The sequence below is a fragment of the Aulostomus chinensis genome, chromosome 14 (assembly GCF_037954235.1).
Source record: "Aulostomus chinensis isolate RoL2024-O1b breed Wild chromosome 14, RoL_Achi_v1.0, whole genome shotgun sequence".
NCBI classification, from domain to species: domain Eukaryota; kingdom Metazoa; phylum Chordata; class Actinopteri; order Syngnathiformes; family Aulostomidae; genus Aulostomus; species Aulostomus chinensis.
The window spans coordinates 13,222,773-13,242,086 of NC_141333.1; the positions used below are offsets into that span (position 1 = coordinate 13,222,773).

General features: G+C 45.7%; 1 protein-coding gene across 3 annotated transcripts in view; it reads right to left on the reverse strand.

The window, feature by feature from the left end:
• The window catches only part of rnf220b (ring finger protein 220b), a 32,168-nt gene extending 26,934 nt beyond the window's left edge, over positions 1 to 5,234 (reverse strand). For all 3 annotated transcript variants that reach the window (XM_086223813.1, XM_086223812.1, XM_086223811.1), the window contains exons 1-2: positions 4,962 to 5,234; positions 3,201 to 3,800 (exon numbers count right to left, since the gene is read on the reverse strand). In XM_086223813.1, the coding sequence (XP_086079939.1) occupies positions 3,201 to 3,792 (592 nt within the window). In that variant the 5' untranslated portion in view covers positions 3,793 to 3,800; positions 4,962 to 5,234. The remainder of the gene's footprint in view (positions 1 to 3,200; positions 3,801 to 4,961) is intronic.
• Positions 5,235 to 19,314: the final 14,080 nt, after the last annotated feature.

The window sequence follows — 19,314 nt, forward strand, 5'->3', positions numbered from 1 at the left end:
GTTGAAGATTCAGGACACTTCAGATTAACAATATGGAGAAATTTATCGGTTTCATTACGTTTGTTTATTTCACATTTTGGAAATTGGTCACGACGCCCCTCAACTAGCGAGATTACCACAACACCTTTTCCCGTGGAACTCCTGCAGACTTCTCCTTGACCTTCCATCAGCATGAGGGTGAGTAGATGATGACTGAATTTTCAATTTTGGGTGAAATATCCCTTTGACGTTGGCTTGCTTGGTTTGCATTTGTTTTGCCAGCAAGTTGGTGGCTTCATCTAATTTGCAACATGGAAGCAGCAACCTCAAAATGAGGTCAATCCTTCTCCTGTTAACTTTGATGTATTTCTCTAATGAAACAAACTCAGAGGCATTCACACTAAATTATGCAAGAGACCTGCGGGATGGTTTGTCTGTAATTTGTGAGGAACAAATCATTGTGAAACATGGCGCTGCCACCGTTGCTGATCTTAACATAACACGTGGTAGCAAATCAAACTGTCTTCAGGTCAGCTGGTAATGTTCAGGAAAGAGCGAGGTGAAAAAAAAAAATCCGGATTCGTCAGACGGGTCAACTTTATGTAATTAACTGTGCAGGTGAAGCCACATCTAACAGTTTGAGAGGTCCAAGTACCACAGCGCGATGGTTCTCAAACATCTGGCTCCAGTTATCGCAGCTCTCCACCAGATTTGGCACCGTGATGTACAGATGCATACACACACATACACACACCACTCCGTCAGCGTCTGGCCACGGTGTGTTTTGCCACTCCACTCCTCCAGTTTCCCCAACTCATGTTTCTGGTAAAGGGCCATTTTAGTTCCAGCTCAGCCCTGCGGCAGAAAGCATCTCCCTGAGGAAAATAAGCATGACTCGCTCCAGTGAAGACATCTGCCCTTTGAAACCGAGCGAGGCTGTTTGAACAGCTGTCAGAGCACACCGTGCATCTCAGACCTTCCCTGATAAAACCGAGGCGAGTCTGGCAGGGAAAATCAACAGAAGGGAGACACTAAATGGACAGACGGAGATGTCAAACCACAATGATGCACAAGGCCAAAGAGAGGAGGTCTCGTACCTGCTTGACAAGGAGGAGCTAAGTGAGGAATTCACTTCGGATCACACCCGGACAATTTATTATTTATTATTACAATCTCACAGGTACAATCCTTAAAGTGAGATCAGGGCTGACGACATCTCAGCATATCATGAAAAAGCCGAATGCCGTATTGCCTCTAGAGGGATTTGATACAATTCAATTTGCGAAGGACTATTTGTCCTCTGCATCCTAAATCTATAAGAGAACCGGGGCCGCCTCTGAGGACCGACTGCAGTTCCTGTCATAAGGGAAGAGGCAGAAGCATTTTTCATCCCATTTATGGATGTGTTTGACTTGGGAAGCGACCAAACTACTCACAGGAAACCAACACAGACACAGAGAGAAAATACAGATAATTTCACTAATGAAGAAAACATACAAAGTTTAAAAGTAGGCTTTTATGGTTTAGTTCCATCCTCACTGGAAGCTGTAGACACACTCTCACACTCCAAGAAGATTTCAAGCTTAAGACTTTTCGCTCCTGAAGTGACTGTCTGTTAGCCAGTCAAGAGGAACAAGTGGATGTCAGACTTAGAGAAGTGCTGGGAGCTCAATTGCATTAAAGCTCTTAGTTTGCCTTAGCTCCAGTCTAATTGGATAAAGCTGGAAAAGCAGCTTCCAATGTTCACGAATCAAATTTTTTTTTACCCCCCAAACTCATTTTTTGGAGAGACACTCCCCATGTTCTATTTCACCCCGTCTTTTGTCCTTGTCAACTTTCCCCAAATGAGATTCCTAAAATCAGGAGGTGAAGGGAGCACGCATGCACGAGTGCACAGAGCAAACATTGTCAGACAGACACACCTCTCACACCAGCATGCTGGCTGGCATCGCTTCCTTTCTCGTCCTTATTAAAATTCCATATTGAGATTCCTTGCTGCCACTCCGCCTCCCTGGCCCTGTCACTCAGCCACCAACCAGCGACAAAATCGGCAAGTTTCAACAAAGACACACACATATGCATAGAGGCGCACAATCCAAACTTTTCTTAAGACAACTCGTCCCTGCTCCCGCCCTTTATGTGTGGGATGAAAGTTTCCTTTAGGTGATATGTGTGAGAGCGTGTATCAGTGTCTCCCCTCCTGGCTTCGCCCCTCTCCGTCTCTGCCCCCCCCTTCCTATTGTCATTATTTTTGATGGTGTCCCCCTCTGATCTGCCGAGCCTTTGGGTGCTCTCTCTCCCTCTCTCTGTCTTTCTCTGGTCCCTTTCATCTGTCAGGCGCTCCCCTTGGCGACCGCCACTGAGGGGGTTTGATTTCCCATCATGCCTAGCATAGTCTCCCTGACTCTGCTTCCTGCCTCTCCCTCCCTCTCTCTCTGAGGCGAGTGTTGTGCCCCCACGTCGTTGGGCAATTATCCCCGGGAGTAATGAGGAGCGTCTCTTCCTCCGCGGCGCACTGACTGACACCTCTCCCACTCATTTGTCAACAAATCAGACGGCTGGTGTGGGCGGCCATATTGAGCTGAGGGTTGTCGTTGGGAAGCTCAGGCTGAGGCGCATCGCCGCGTCTCTCTCTCTCCTCTCTCTTTCTTTTTCTCTATCCTCCTCCATCTCTTCCTCTCTATCTCTGCCACCTCGTTATCTCTGACAGGATGTCATTCGTTCCAACTCTCACTCCTCCTATGTCAACCCTCCATACGCTCCGATGTATTTGTGCTCCTCAGCCACCAAGAAAAATCTGACTTCCAATAGGCCTAATGGTCATATGTGGCTAATGATCACTGAGCTGAATAAGAGACACTGTTCAATTTATTTGTGTCAAAGTTGTGTCAGACGCTGTAAACACTTTGCCCAACTAGACGATAAAGCCTAGAGTGCAAAAGGGAAACTGTTTCAGATATGGCTGTACTCCTTTCAATTTGTCACCTATGCAGCGGTGGAGGAGCTTGAAATCTCATCAGCTGAATCACGTCAGCTCCAGGAAGGTCTTTAACGTGCCAATTACAGTCAACACACATTGCTGCATGCTCTAAAGATGTGAGACGAGTGTTTGATAATATGTTCAGGCAAGTGCCGTCTTATGAACCTGAACGTGCATTGGTGTGTGTGTGTGTGTGTGTGTGTGTGTGTGTGTGTGTGTGTGTGTGTGTGTGTGGACTCACTGTGCTCTTTGCGCTCCTCCGGGCTCAGTGATGCCTCTCCGTCAGACAGCAGGCCCGACATGGTGAACAACTTCCTCCCTGACTCGTCCCCAGCTTTAACGGAGCCTCCCGGGGAGCCAAAGTCAAACTCCTTCCCCTCCACTTCTGAGAAGCAACTTTTCAGCCTCTTTGCAGGGGTGAAAGCTGAGTGGTAACCGACAGACTCCCTCTCCTCTTGCGGGGAGGAGAAAGGTCGGAAGGCGCCTACCCCACTGTGGTTGAGCATACCCAGGGTGGAGCAGTCCAGGTTTGGTGGGGTGAACTGGGGGTGCAGGTGGAGCAGGGAGGCTGGGAAGTCCCGGGTAGGAAAGGTGCCTGACATGGGGCCCTGGCGTTGATACATGGAGGTGAAGGTGTAAGACGCTGAAGGGAAGGGAAGGTGGAGGTCTTTCTCCACAGAGACAGGAACCCCGAAGGGCCTGGGAGCCTGGCAGGGGACGGAAGCGTCTCGGCCAGCCTCAGCGGTGGAAGCGAGGACCATCAGAGCTGGGGAGGCCAGAGGAGCTGGCAGGTAGGAGGGGCTGTCCATCTTGAAGGGGCGGTGGAGGTCCATTCACCTCGCTGTTAGAGGCGGTGAGGAGACGACACACAGAGGAAAGTTTTCATGAGGAGAATTAGCAACATAAAAAGACAGACTTTTTCCTGTTTTTGCTTCTTTTAAAAGTCTCAGGAAATATTTCATTCGCCTTTTCTTTAAATCAAAATAATTCCTTGGAGTTGCTTTGAAATAATTAGTTTAATTCTGGAAATAAAGCACATTTTTAATTTTTTTTTTCACAAGATAATTGTTTCATGATCCCTATCGCCCTAAACCCTTCATTTTGTAAAACACTCAGGGTGCATTTTTACAATCACACTTTTGGACTAATTTCAATTTAAAAAAGCTGGAGGAGGCCCCACTGTGCCTGTAAATAATTACGATGGAATAAATTGCCAATAAAACACAAGGCCTGCAAGAGATGCATTCAACAGTGAGGTAAGCCAATAGATTTGGGGAAAAATCAGAGAAACACTCGGAAAATAGGACGAATTCTCTCTTTTCCTCTCTATTAAAATACTTATTTAAGACAATCAAAAATCGTGAATCAGACGGGTTGCTGCGAATAAAATAAAATTTAAAAAAAATGTTGGGTTGTCCCGAAATAGAGAAAATTTGTCCTCAACTTGAAAATTCAATTTACACAGTACCATTAAATGAATGTAATTAATTGTGGTATTTTAATGTAATTACAAGGTTTAGTAGAAATGAACACATTTCCCACATGAATTAAAAAAATCCAAGTGATTATTTTAAGTTTAAAAAAGGGCCTAAATAGTGAAGTCTTCGCAAATTCCATGTTATTAATTGTTTATTTCTAAGGTTAAGAATAAGCATAATCTCATTTATTTATTCACAAAAGTGAAAAGAAGGGAGACTTTGCGCACCAATAATAACATAAATCTACAAACATGCGTTCCCTAAACAAACTACAACTAATAAGAGACATTTCAGCCACAACTTTAAAAGAAGCACACAAAAAAGGAAGCACAAAGTAACTCTTTCATTTAAAAAAGAAAATCCTTTTGTGAGCTGCTGCTCGGCGAGAGCGCACTGCTTGACTCAGTTGAGCAGAGAAATCCACCACGCTTCCCAGCACGCGCGGAGCACATGGCACTCAAATAACCAATTAAACCAATTAACACAAATGAAGCCATAATCGCCCAGCGTCAGTCGATACTTACCGTGATGAAGTACTGAGAGCGAGATGTATTTCCTCCGTCCGCTAACTCTCTCTCCCTCTCTTTCAACTTTAGATCTCAAGGACGCGCGGCACTTTTCTCCTGGTGGCGCAGAGAGGAGAAGAGAGGGAGGGGGAGAGAGAGAGAGAGAAGGCTGCAGGCGGCGGTGGCAGCGGCGGCGGCGTGGCTCTCTGCGAGTCCTTCTCCGGATGGAGAGTTGAGTAGTTGAGGGTAGTAGTCGTAGTGATTCTGGTCAGGATCATCAGTGAGTGGACTGGCTGCGGGTCGCACTGACTCTGTTCGTCTCTCTCTTTCTCTCTCTCTCTCAAGCGCTCCGTGTGACAATTCCCCCCCACCCCCACATCCCACACACCCCGCTCCCTCCTTCTAATCCTCCCCTTCTCTCCCCTCCTGGCCCCCTTGAGACGCGCTGCCTGTACTGGACACATTCAATCTTGTCTTCGCTAAATATGTGTTAGTATGAAATGTAATCATCGGAAAAGTATTTAGTTTAGCCACGTGTTAAACAAGAAGGAAACTTTGAGTTGTGAAGGTGTCCAACTGAATTAAGAAAAATGGCCTTTTATCTTTTTTTTTAAAATACTTTATGGAATTTAAAATACTTTCAAATCTACAAGCCGGAAGACATAAAGACATAAGATAGGACATGTGCTCTAAAAAGTCTCAATCCAGTGCATTAGACAAAGTAGTCCAGTCAACCCATCACTTTCTGAGTGGGTGTCAGTGCTTTGTTAGCAGTGTAGACTGTGTGAATGGCAGGTGATGGAGTTATCCGCTCCTCCATACCTCACTGAGCCTCTCCAGTCTCCAGCCTGGGTGATTGACACTTGGGAACATTCCCTTTTGATGAGACACAATGCAAACCAATGGTATTATTTGTCACAGATAATGTACCTTCCACTCCAACACATTACAGACAGTGTAATATCTACATAATTCATATGTGATTTCAAGCACATTGTCGGAAAGCACAGCTCAGAGCACCACAAATCAGCCCAAATCACTCTTAATTTGTTTTTATCGGTATTGGTATTGCTTAAAGACTTTTTGAAATAATGTAATTGAAATAATTCTTTATTCCCCGGAGCCAATCCAGAGGCTTTACACTGCTAATCTAATGTGACACGCAATTTCCGTCTCTCAGACGATTGCTTCCCCTCAGGTCCCTGTCTTTAATGAACAGCCATTTGGCTGTGAGCCTGTATGCCTCTGTGTGTGCGCGTGTGTGTGTGCATGCGTGTGTGTGTGTGTGTGTGTGTGTGTGTGTGTGTGTGTGTGTGTGTGTGTGAGATCAGAGAGCGAAAAAGAGTTCTGAGAAGGGAAATGAGTGAATTGGGAATACACGCGAGAAGAAGGCACAAGGAAGAAGCTTATGGGCAGAGTGCTAACAGGAAACACTCTGGATTGTTGGGATATAAAAATAAATATTGTCTCTCTTTCCACATTAAGACTGAAGGGAGCCAAGATTTTGCAGGGACAGTTCATCCATCCTTCACATCCTTAAAGGGTTCCCCAAGATGGAACTTTCCATGCGTGCTGCTTCTTGTCACACCTAAAGACAGCTGGTTGGTTGGTGAGGGGGTAGAGGGCCAGACAGCAGATGCAGACCTTTAAATGGACACATAAAGTCCAGACTGACTCTGTAACCGTCTCGCCCTCGAACCAACACGGCAGCGTGTAACACATGTCTTTCCTGTGACAAGGCAAGGTCATTACTGCACCGAGACAGCGCCTTCTTCCTTATTCACCGGTTTGGGTTTAGACAAGCACACGCCGTCAAATACAGTCAAGGGAGGTGAGAATTGGTGGTAACATCCAGATCTGCCTGCAGATCAGTGAACAATCTCCCCTGTTCTTCCATGAAAGTGACTGTGGTTGGTGTATAGTGGATGATGATGGCGGTGTGTGTCCTGCAGGCCCAGTGAAGTGTTAATGATGTCCCCGCTGCCTCAGCCAGGTTATGGCACAGGGGCCGTTAGCTGCCCTGGGTAAACTGCATGGCTCCCAGAATAAATTGCCACCCGGAGCCACGCAGGTTGGTCAGCCAGCCAATTACAGGCCTGCCTACTCAGCTGAGGATGATGGGATGCGATGTTAATTGTATGTCTTCATTTTCTGGCAGGAGGTGAGTCACTTGGCAGCCGTCTTGGCTGTCACACACATGCATACAGAGTGTGTTATGTTTGCTTGTGCTTTGATTTGGTCTCTTATTTGTGTCTGTTTATCAGCATCTCTGATGTAATTGATGAGTAAAAGATGAGGCAAATGAAAACAAGGTAGCACGATGAGTACACGCAACTTCTTTTATTAAGATGCCACAGGTCATCAGTTGAGTATTTTAACTTGATCTATGTATAATTGGGATGTCTTCACTCTTTACTTTTCTCAGCCCTTTCATTCTCAGTTTATGTTTTGGCTCTTGGAGTAAATTACTGCTGTAATCATTTCCACACACACACACCAATTAGTGATAATTGCAATTCGCTATGAAACTGCAAATTGCCTTCAACATTCATACATTTCCCTAAGCAAAAGGAAAGAGAAAAGAAATTGCGAGTCTTTTTTTTTTTTTTTTTTGAACAAGTAAATCTGAAGGCAACAACAGCTGAGCCTGGTGGCAGCAGTAACAGTAGTGGAGATGAAGAGTGTGGAGTTCTCTGGAGTCAGTTGGGTAGTTGTTGTGCGGTGGAGGGCTACACTCTCCTCAGTATATCAACACAGAGGCTGTCTGGTAGCAGTGCTATGGAGAGAGAGAGAGGTTAGCTACTATATTAACATAGGGAGAGACGGCGCCAGAGCACAGCAGTCTGCCAGAGACTGAGCAGTGGAAGTGAGACAGCGAGAGAGGCCATCGACCAGACAGCTACAAGATGGAGTGGAAGGGAACGTGTGAGAGATGAGCTGTCGAACATGTGACAATGTGTGTGTGTGAGAAAGTGGAAGTATGTGTGCGTGTGTGTGTGTGCGCGTGTGTGTGTGTGTGTGCGTGTGTGTGTGACAGCTCCCCAAAGCAGCCAGTGAGCGTGAATGTGAGGTGGAATACAGAGAGGTGCATTATGGTCTCAATCATTGATCGCTTCCTCCCAAGGGGGCTGGTGACTGCCCCCGTATACACACACACACACACACACACACCAATATCCTCCGTGTTTTCACATTCACAGCACACCCATGTCAGTGGGCCGATACTGTTTGCATGTACTCAACTTGGTCTCTACACAGCTGGAGTTACATTCCCTGAGCTGAGTATAGTTTTATCAGGACACTACGGGTTTAAAGGGAGTCACAAGAAGCAGAATATTCAATAGAATGAGAGAGAGAAGGACGATACGTCAATAGGTTAGTCTGTTACACTCACTTTGCAACTTCAAGCCATCTTATTCAAACTATATACAAAGGGGACAAATATATAGTTATATGAGTGGGGGGGAAGCTAATAGCTTCTATAATCTTTTATTAAACAAAACAGTCAAATGCGAAATTTGTTTTTGATCTACTTTTATCTGTATTTGTACAGCATTTAGTGTGTTGTTTTTTTTGCAAATAAATAGGACTCCATGTGACAATTGGGGAAAAACAGACCATAAAGTGATGCACTGGTGCTCCTAAAATATCACTTTTATTTACCTTAGAAAATATAAATACATAGGAAGTGCATCTTGGCACAGCGGCGGAGCAATAGTTGAAGAACGCTGCTCACAAACCGCCTATTCATCGGCGTTAATGTGTCCACAGTGACGAGTGAGAAGAGAACAATGAGAGACAAATACTTTCTAAGTGTTCTACAGAGTATTTATATCAGTGGGTTTGACACATGTTTATCTTAACAAAGGAACACGTCATATTTGTGTTTAGAATGATTGCGGATAACAGAGGAAACGAGCGACATCACGCTTTTGGCAACACAAAATACATTTCATAACTAGACAAATTGTTGCAGTCAAATCAACATTAATTGACTGTGTTTTGCTCAACATCAAACTTTTCTTCAGGAGGCTCTGTAATCTGCACAATGCGGAACATCCACTGTCCTGGAGGAAAAAGTCAAAAAGAGGAGGGATCCCAGGAATGCAATGGATGTAACCAAGTCACAATATCTGACAAGAATTCCTGAAACATGTAAAAATGTTTGTGATGGCTAGCAATCAATTTCAAGATGGACACAGAATCGAAACATGGAGGCGAAACCGTGCACCCCGTCTTCCACTGACTCCCATCGCTGTTCTCTATGAAGCCAAGAGGCGAAGAGTAGTGACAGTCTGTGTTCTAAACCCATCACGCCAAACATCACACCCTAACCCTCCCCTCACTCCCCCCACCTGACCTCACCCATCCAGCCAGCCAGCCAGCCAGCCAGCCAGCCAGCCAGCCAGCCAGCCGGAGCCCTCGTCCTCTCTCCTCTTTCACCGCCACGAGGTTGACACTAATGTGACACTCTGGAAAATAATTACCAACAAACGCACTGCTGACTGCAAACAGCTCGCTCCCCTCAGTGGACTGTCACTAGTCATTAGTCTGAACCCTGGGAGAGGACAGGACCACTGAGAGGGGGAGGGGGGGTGTGGGGTGTAGATGGTGATGAGGACCATACCATATGCAGGTGGAAATCAAGTAAAAGAAGAGAGGCTTGACAGGTGAGATGAGAACTATTTGGCTTTACAGTTGTAAAAGCATGTAAAAATGAATGAAATGTTGCACGCATGTCTCCCGGTCCAGTCTTCGTTCTTGGCCCCCTCTGCTGGTTTACAAGATATTAAAAGGTAGCACCACCTGGCCCACTTTCCCCTGAAACCAATAAACCCAGGGTGTTATGTGTTAGTAGTGCGTCTTTAAAGGACAGAGACATGAACACTTGTTTGAGAGAGCAGAAAAATCTTTCCAGGTAAGCAATGAGGTGAAATAAGGAAAGGGCGCTCATCCTGAAAACTGTTCAAGGTGGCAGCAATTCCAACACAATTATCCAAATGCCACAGGGTACATCAATTCTTTGAAAACCCACCCCCCACCCTACTCCTGAAGACCGTTATTTGAGTTGCCTTAGGGGGCATCCATGCCAGCAAGAGATTAAAATTTTTTTGGAGCTCCCACAATGGCCAATATTAAAATGTCTCAATAGATCTGCCTGGCTATTTTGATTGGTAACTTAACCCCTGACTCCTGAGCAAAAACAGCCTGTTCTCTATGCTATTGTCACCAGGCAGGGGTCTAATTCTCGTATGATTCAGGCTAATGAGCTGGTAATAGGTCCTGTGTGCGTGGATGAGCAGGATATTACAGTGTAGTGGAGAGAGGAGGAGGAGGGCGGGGATGAAGGGCTGCCATTGTTCAATAATCAAGCTTTAATCTGTGAGCAAGAAACTGTTTCCTCTGCTACGGAAACTCTAAAATTGACAGTTTCCATAGAAAAAGGCAGGCTTGATGGAAATAAGTGTCTGTGCTTCTTGTTTTGAGGTCAAGACTGTGAGGGAGCGACAGACAGACAGGGAGTTAGAAAGTGTGTGTGTGTGTGTGTGTGTGTGTGTGTGTGTGTGTGTGTGTGTGTGTGTGTGTGTGTGTGAGAGTGTGTGTCATCCAGCCAATGGCTTTATCCAGCCTTATCCTGAACCATGAAACCATAGTGCATGACACCCTTCTATGCTCTGCACAGATACGGCTATTCACTGTTAGCACAGAGATTTGACAAGCCAGGCTGCTCTCACTCAACAGCCTGGGTCAAATGGATGACTGTCACAATCTTTTTATCTGTCTCTCCCACCCTCACCCCCTCTCTCTCTTCCACCCCACGCACCCTCCTTTTACTCCCATCAATCTCTCAACTTTGCCTGTTCAAATTGACAAATTCAACCAGCAACAAAAGAATAAATGAAAGAGGGAGAAGACACATCTGAAGGGGATAATCTTCAAGGAGGGGAAGATGTGGTTGACTGGGAGACGGTAAGATGAACACATTCGTCTGAGTTTGCTTTTATTCACAACGTAAACATTCAGATGTGAATGTTTTACAGGATGATAAAGCTGTATCAGAGAAAGTTTCCCAATGGTGTGATTGTAGGATTTTTAAAACCCTGTGGTTCAAAAAAAAAGTTTGACTTTGGTGTTATTAACTAACTTTAGCATCTTGACCAATAGATCACCCTGGTCTGACCTGGTATGGAGGTCTGCTTAAAATCTGGTCCGTGTTTGTAGAAACTAAACTCCAGTTCAGTCCAGTCCAGTTTTAGAAGAGGACAAAGATCGGTTGAACGTTTTGACATCAATTAGTGAAAATATTAGCAATGGAAGAACTGTTCAGATTCTCGACTTAAAGCGGCTACCATGAATGTCAAGTTTTGTCATGTTTATCGCCCCCCTCTGGCTGAAAGCTGCACCGTGCAACAAATCAAGGAGCACACCTGATAGGCCCAAGCGCCTCATGTTATAAAGATCGTGATGCGCCTGGCTCAGGTTTGCTGGAGCTTGGAGGTGAGTGAAGGAGGGATGCAGCATTTTTATACTGCAGAATGTGATAAGATAATGTATTTATTTTAAATTATGTATGTTATCATAATTTTTCATTTCTTCCCTCTCTTTGCCCATAGGTGTCTCCGCATTTAAAGCGGACAGACCCTTGAAGAGGAGTATATTAGAAAGTAAAAAAGAAAGAAAAAAAGGGTCATTTTCTTTCACCATCAGGTGGTGCCATGATTTATATGCCCTAAAATGTAATGGGTTCTTCCAGGTCTAATAGCTTTTGCGTAATCCTGCTGAAAAACAGACGAATGCCACAGGAAATATAAACTCCTTGACGGAGGTAAATATGCGTGTGTTCATTCATTCATTGTAATCTTTTCAGGTCATGATTCACCTACAGTATCAAACCTTATGATTCTCTTTGTCTTTAGCCCCTCTGCTGCGGTGTGTCACCTCTGTGTGTATCTATCTACATCTAAGCCCCACGAGGCCCTTTCACGCAGCGTGTGGTTTTGTGTGTCAAAATTCTAATCACCACACAGCCCGCCTGCCCCTGCGGTCTATCGGTGTTCAGTCAGGTAAAGGTCTCATAGTTGTGCTCTGTGAGTGGCCTCTGCTCAAACAGATCAATAGACACTGGCACGTCCCTCCACCAACCAAGGGAAAACAATTAAAAGCTATCGATCCTGTGCCAGGCTCCTCCATGAATATGCATGTGTCCTTGACCTTCCCTTGTAGAGGAGAGAGGAGAGTGAGACAAAGAGACTGACAGGCAGGTGTAGGAGTGTTTTCCTCTGTCCCTCTTGCTTGTATTATTAACCTGGTTCTAGTTATGTTCAGTGCAGCCTCGTGTTGCTCCCTCTCTGATTCTGTTCACATCAAATCTCAAGCATAACCTCAAGCTCACATCAGGCAAATTGTCGCATTAAAGCCTGTGAACCAGTTGCTCTTTTAGAAGCCTGTTTTTAGGCGCCGACTGCTCTTTTCTGAGCCACGTTGAGAACATAGATCAAGTGGTCCCACAACAACTGTCCCCCCCAGCTCTCCCTCTGCCTGCCTCTTTTCTAATTACACATTTGTGACATGCACATGGGGACGTCTTCATGTTAGCACATCACTGTGCCTGTCCTGACACATCCTGTGGTCACAAGAGCGGTGGCTACAGGGGACAGCCCTGCCCTGTCCCCCGTCACAGGGGATTAGCATTAGCATGCTAACAGAACCCCCAGGGAAGCTGTGTGCTAAGGGTCACACTCACAACTGTCAACAGCCTGCTTTAATTAGCTAAGGTTGGTCATCAAGGAGCTATGCTAAGGCTGATTCTGGTAAAAGTACTAATAAGTACATATTGTACGCAGGATTATAAGCTAAATGTCTTATGTTTGGAGGTAAGTGATGTATTTCAGTCATGACAGGTGATGCAGGTATGTATAAAAATTTGGACGCCCAAGGTTGTCCACATACCTTCTCTAATCCATCATTCATCATCAATAGCCATCCCTCCACCCAGCCTTTGCTTTAATATTGGACATCAGACATCAAGCGCGCGAGTGCTGGCATGTCACACTGGCTGGCAGGCTCCTAACCTGACAGTATCAATATGGCTTTGTCATCGGCCCGGAGACGAGGTGAGAGGAAGAGTGTGTGAGAGGTAGAGTGTATCGTCATCCAGACAGTGTATTATCCAGCTGTTCTGTGGCTGTCTACCTTTTTCTGTGGCGGGGTAATGGGAACGTCACACACTAGCAGACAGTTGGAGACTCGCTATTCAGCTGAGAGGCCACACATCCATAGACACTGACTTGCTAACTGACTGCCAACGTTACCGAAGCTCGCCTGTCTGCCCCACAATGACTGTCAGTGGCAACCTGGGGGCCGGGTAGCGTGACTGTCAGGGACTGGTCACAAAGCATTTACCTGCTGACAGAATTGCAATTAGTCCAGGGAATGTTGTTACTGGGAGAAAGAAAAAGAGAGGAGAGAAGGGTGGGGGTACACATACGGAGAGTTGGGGAGATAAAGAGGAGAGAGGGTGTGTTTGTGTGTGGGTGAGAGAGAGAGAGAGTGGGGGGCAGGAGGATAAAGGAGATGTGGGGACAGCAGGGATGGAGAGTGAGAGGTGAGTGGATGGAGGAAAGGAGGAATGTGAGGTGTGCAAAGATTTGATCTGTGAAGCATCGCGTGCCGTGTGTGTGTGCGCGCACAGGAGATTGGCCACTAGCATGGTGTCAGGGGAACGTCAGCATCCCAGGTCAACACACATTTATTTAGTGACACAATCCTAATGAATCTCCCCAGTCATATCACCCCCATCACACACACAAACACACACACACACACACACACACACACACACACACACACCAAGAGGGACGACCGATGACCTCCTGGAATAACCAGCCCCGTGTCTGTGTGGCTGCATGCTAGAATAAGTAGCCTCTTCCAGCACCATGGACAGCTCTGTGTTTCCTCTCTATCTTTTAGCACATCCCTGTTCAACCAGCACAAGGATTTAGTGAAATAACAGTGGTCCATCTCCCTCGTGCATCTCAAGAGTCACCCCACAACAGAACACACTGTGGCCACTGCTCGCTCGCTCGCGCTCTCTCTCTCTCTCTCATCACCATCCACTAATGACCTCTTTCTCCCTTTGTCTGCAAGCTGGTAACACTCCTCTCCTGCCTCTCACTCCTCATCTCTCTCCATTCCACACACTCTTTGTGTGTGTGCTCTCGGACTGATAAGAGAGTAGTGTGGGCTCCTCCCTGGCCCCTAAGGGAGTGACGGAGCGTGACCGAAACTGTAGTCCCAAACCAAACACAAGTGGAAATTGGTGTATGGGCCAGGATCAATAGTGAATTAGCCAGTACGCTGGTTCTATGGAGGGCTCCTCAGCTCCAATCTGATGATCCATTAAAAGGCCGTGAGTGGAGACTTGAGACAAGTATGGGAGCAGCAACATCTCCGGGTTAAAATGGTGGCACCCACTGCCTTGTGGTGACCTAATGAAATGAAACTGTCGCCTCAAAAAGCTCAGAAAAATGTCTGACAACTTTAGACCTTTAAAACAAGTCCTCCACACAGCTGGCCGACTTGAGACGACTAAGAGGAAGAATTAACAGTCAAACAAGCTGCGGCAGAGGATCTGAGAGGAATATTTTCATTAGACTCCCTCTGCCTTCAAACCAGACGCTAGGACCCAGTTTGGAGTAGTTTGATAACCCTCGATGACATCAACAGGGAATATGTGCTCTCGCTGACGCTCCTCCAGAACTACAGAGCAAATAAAAGACCGGTTTTTAATGGGAAAAATAATGAGAGAGGACATTAAAGTTGATGAATTCTTCACTGTCCCACAAGGGGAAGTTTGAGTTAAAGAAATGGGCAAAAACGCAACTCAACTTTAAGAGACACTTCAACCAAAAAGTGATTTTTTTTTTTTTGCCTTTCCAGCAATCACAAGTACGTTTCGACCTCACAAACACAGCAAACCTGTCCAAAAACATCTATTGACAAACTCTCGAGTGTGTCGTTCAGTATTATACACCCAAGTGTTTCTGAAGCCATTTGGCATCCAATCACTTTGATTTGAACTTAAAGCAAACAACTCGAACACTGACAGTTTGGTGCTTCATGCTAAATACACAGGATGAGCTTTTTTGGAATGCTGGAGTAAAAAAGTGCTTCTGAAAGGGAAAAAGTGTTAGGACACCTATTGGTGAGTACTTGAAAGGCAAAATACATGGATGAAGTATAGCAAAAATGGACATTAAGAAAGAGGAAAAGTAGATATAATGCATAGAAAAGAAGAGGATCCCTTGAGATTGTCTCCTGGGAGCTCTGAGGCAACGGTTCATGTCTACATATGTGTTGTGGCGCTTGATGGCAACATGCTCTCTCTGTGGTGCAGGTGTGAGTGCTCAACTAAACTAACCCTCCTGTTCATCACTGCCTGCCCTGATCCTAAAGGTGTGTGTGTGTGTGTGTCTCTCTCTCTCTTGTGATTAATGAGGGGCAGGGCCTGATGGATTGTCCTGATCACAGAAGGGACAGCATGTTCAGGAGACACACGCACTAAGTAGGCTGCTGTCTGTCACGTACACACATACACACACACCTATATGCAAACATATATGCTTACACACTCATCTGCACAAAGACATGTATGCAGGTGTATGCTGAAACATGAACACACACACAGTCTCCCCTGCTACACACACAGTTAACCTCTATCAGTCCATTACATCAGGAAGAGTCATCTCAAGCACATCTCTCCATCTGCTGCCTTCTGCACTTGTACACAGACACACACACACACACACAATTGTGCACCTGGTCCAGCAAACACAGCAGACAAGTTTCCTGAGGTGAAAACGTGACCCGAGTGGGCGGACACCATCATCTCCTCATCTCTCTTTTGAAGGTTGTGATGCGATTGTGAGATGAGAGGTATCTCTGCAGCTGCAGGTGAAACACAGGCTGAACACTCACATACACACACTCACACACACACACACACACACACACACACACACACACACATACACACACAAAGTCAAGGTGGCTTCATCCCTCAGGCCTCAGCAGCGAACAGATGTAACAATGTGCCTCATGTTACCTCGTTGTCATGGTTGTCGCTTTGTCGGCCGGCCAGTTGTGATCTGAATCCACTTTACGACTCTCACCGTTTGACTGAGTTCTTAAGGTGATTTACATCGATGTAGTGGGGCTTTCTTGGGTCCAATGAATCATATTCTGAATATCCCATTTTGGAACACAAACATATGCAAAGGTACAAGTACGTACACCCCCCCCCCCCCCGCACTCTGATAAGGTTGTCTTATCTGAAAAGAAAGGGGAGGCAGGAAGAGGAGGGGGTTGCTGTGTGATAATGGCTTTCACCAAATCCCTCCTCTGTCACAGATTAAAATGCCTGCTTGGAGAGCATTAGCAATCTTTCTTTTCATCTGTCTCCACCTTTTTTTTACTCTGTCGCCGAGTGCCATCGGATTTCTGAGCCAATCTATTGTCACAGGCCTGCCACACATACAAGGAGAAGTCAACCTCAATCTGATAGGCCATTGTCTTATTCTCCCCATCGCTGATTCCTGCTCATGGTATTGATCGCAAAGCTGTCCCCCTCACATCTCATCACATCGCTCAGTGTGAGGGAGTGTGTGTGTGTGTGTGTGTGAGTGCACATATTTGGGCTTGTGTCACTCAGTCTGATGAAAAATGTGGTCAGTGTCCCATTGGAAGAAAATGCTCAAATTAGAACTCTTTTCTGTAATTACACAGATGTAGAGGTAGAACTGGAACTATGTGGAATTGAACCCAGTGGACTCCCCACCTAATCCGGTCATTCCAGGTGTCCAGAGATCATCACAAGTGCAGAGAAGGAGCCACTTGAAACAAACTGCTTCACCACATTCCAAGTATCACCCCCCCCCCACACACACACACACACACACACACACACACTCAGTGCCTCCTCCGCCACCACCACAACCATGCCTCACAGGCCCGTCTGTCACCCCTCTATAATTATGAGGAGTGAGAGTAATGTGTTGCAGTATGAATAGGATTGTCGGCCTGATTGTGATGTATAGGCTTTCATTACCATGTCCGGGGCTTTGCCCTTCGCCATGTAGGAAATCCTATTTAGGCCCTAATTTGGGAGCCTCCCTGACTGTCCCGCCTGATAGCAATCACACACAGTAATTGTGTGCTGGGGCAATTGACAAGAGTGGAGAGTCAGGCATGGAGAGAGAGAGAGAGAGAAAGGAAGGAGGAGGTACTGACAATGATATATCAGCATAGTTTGGTCCATTATTCAAGTCATCCTCTGCAGAATATGTGTTTTTTTTCCTATGTATCCACTTATTTCTAAGGTGGTTTGTTAGCATGATGATAATTTAGAGGAAGTTACAGAAAAGTGGTTAAATTCCTGGATTTGTTTTGAATGATGTTACAATGCATAATTAGAGGGCTTTCCTTCTTTATCCTCCATCACCCTGTTTCAACAATGCAACACAGCTAATTGGGAGGAGAGATGGTGCTAACTTGATTATAATGATTTATGGGACAATCTCAAGTGGATATCTCACATATCTCCCATGATTTGATGACAACATGTAACCAGCCCTCTAGCAATCAATATTTGTACATTTTCCATGTCTAACTTTTTCAATATTTCATTAGCTCCTTGTAGAGGGGAGTTATTCTCCGCGATAACGTTTACGCAGCTCTGACTCCACCTATAGGCTTGTAGATAATGAACGTCTAATTGACTCATTTAAATACTGTTTGCCCGCAGGAAGGCCTTTGTATTAAATGTTTGATTGCCCTCATATTAACTGTCATTAATCCCCTCTGCTCTTAATAAGGACTTTATGAGGCTTTCTTAAAACTTCTCATCTACCTCACGATTCCCTTTGCATAATTAAGTAGAATATTCAAAAATATGGAAATGAAGAGGCACTCAGGATTTGACTAATGGTCCTTGTGCCACAGTAGTCCAATTACAGGCAAACCTTCACATTTTATGTTCTGCATTGGGTCTTGGTTCATTAGCTGTGGTCAATGTGGGTCAATATAGTTAACTCTTTTGTTTAATGTTCAACTCAAACTCACTTTTTACAGTGTGCAGAGCGTTTTATCAGACTGGTATTACTCCCTTCACCTGTTGTGTTTGCTGACATAAGATGTATGGTGCCTTCACTGTCCTTAAGAGGAAGATGTAAGCTTTTGACATCCATTACAAACTGTCAATGCACCAGAGTGGGTGAGAGACAAACTTGTCTGTGTTTATAGCTTAACTGATCCTATTATTCTATACTCCTCCAGTGTCTGCTCTACCCTAATCTCTCCGGGGGTCTTACAGGCCCAGGATGACAAATGGGAAGTAGAGGCCAGCCAAGCGTGGGCTCTGTGGAGAGTCTAAAGCCGAGGGTCTCACTAAGCCCCCTGGATCATCTCACACACGGTCCGCAATAACCCCAAGGATGGAAAGGCCACACACAGAAACTCATGTGTATGTACATGACCCATAAATACACATATATACTTTTATGTGAGCCAAAATATTCTTGGTTGCTGCTGTCTTATATTGCATATGCACATACACTTAAATCCTCTCACACTTGCTCCAACAATCCAGGGCAGGCACCTGGTGTCACTAGATAAAACCCAGCCAGCTCTATTTTAGTACACATATCCCGCTCAATAACAGCATGTACTAAATGACTGCAATGTAATGAGTGGCTGTGTGGATGTACTGTGTGCTGTGACACTGACAGCGTATGAGAATATAATGCATCGAAGCCTCCTTCTCTTTCCCCCTCCTCTCTCTCTCTCTCTCTCTCTCTCTCCATGCTCCTCTGCGCCCCACTGCCTCTCAGCCACGGGATCAGCTGCAGACGCTAATGAAACGTCAGTCAGGTAATTGAGGCTCTGGTGGTGGCGGGCCAGCCAGGCAAGCAGTCAGCCTGTGTGGGTGATGACACGAGGACGCTAGCAGCTTTAGGGTCCCAGCAACCCCCTATGGAGGAGCATCACGGGGAGGGGGACTACTCCAAACCCAGCAGGGTGTCAAATATTGCATTTATGATGCCGCGTCTCCATGTCTTCTTGTTAGTTCTTGCAGGGAGTAGTAAGGTGTTTACAGGTAAGTAACCAGAGCGCTGTTGTTAGTTGGAAGGATGTTCTACCAGCAGCACTGGTGAAGGAGTCAGAGGTTAAAATCCTTTGTTATTGCACCCTAGAGTGGTTACTAGCGCCTCCGCTCACTGACCTGCTCAGGACCCCCGTGAGTTATGGGTAATGTTTAATTCCACTGCTGTGACAGCTGCAGATCCGCATGGTAAATTGGATTTTTTTCCCCCTT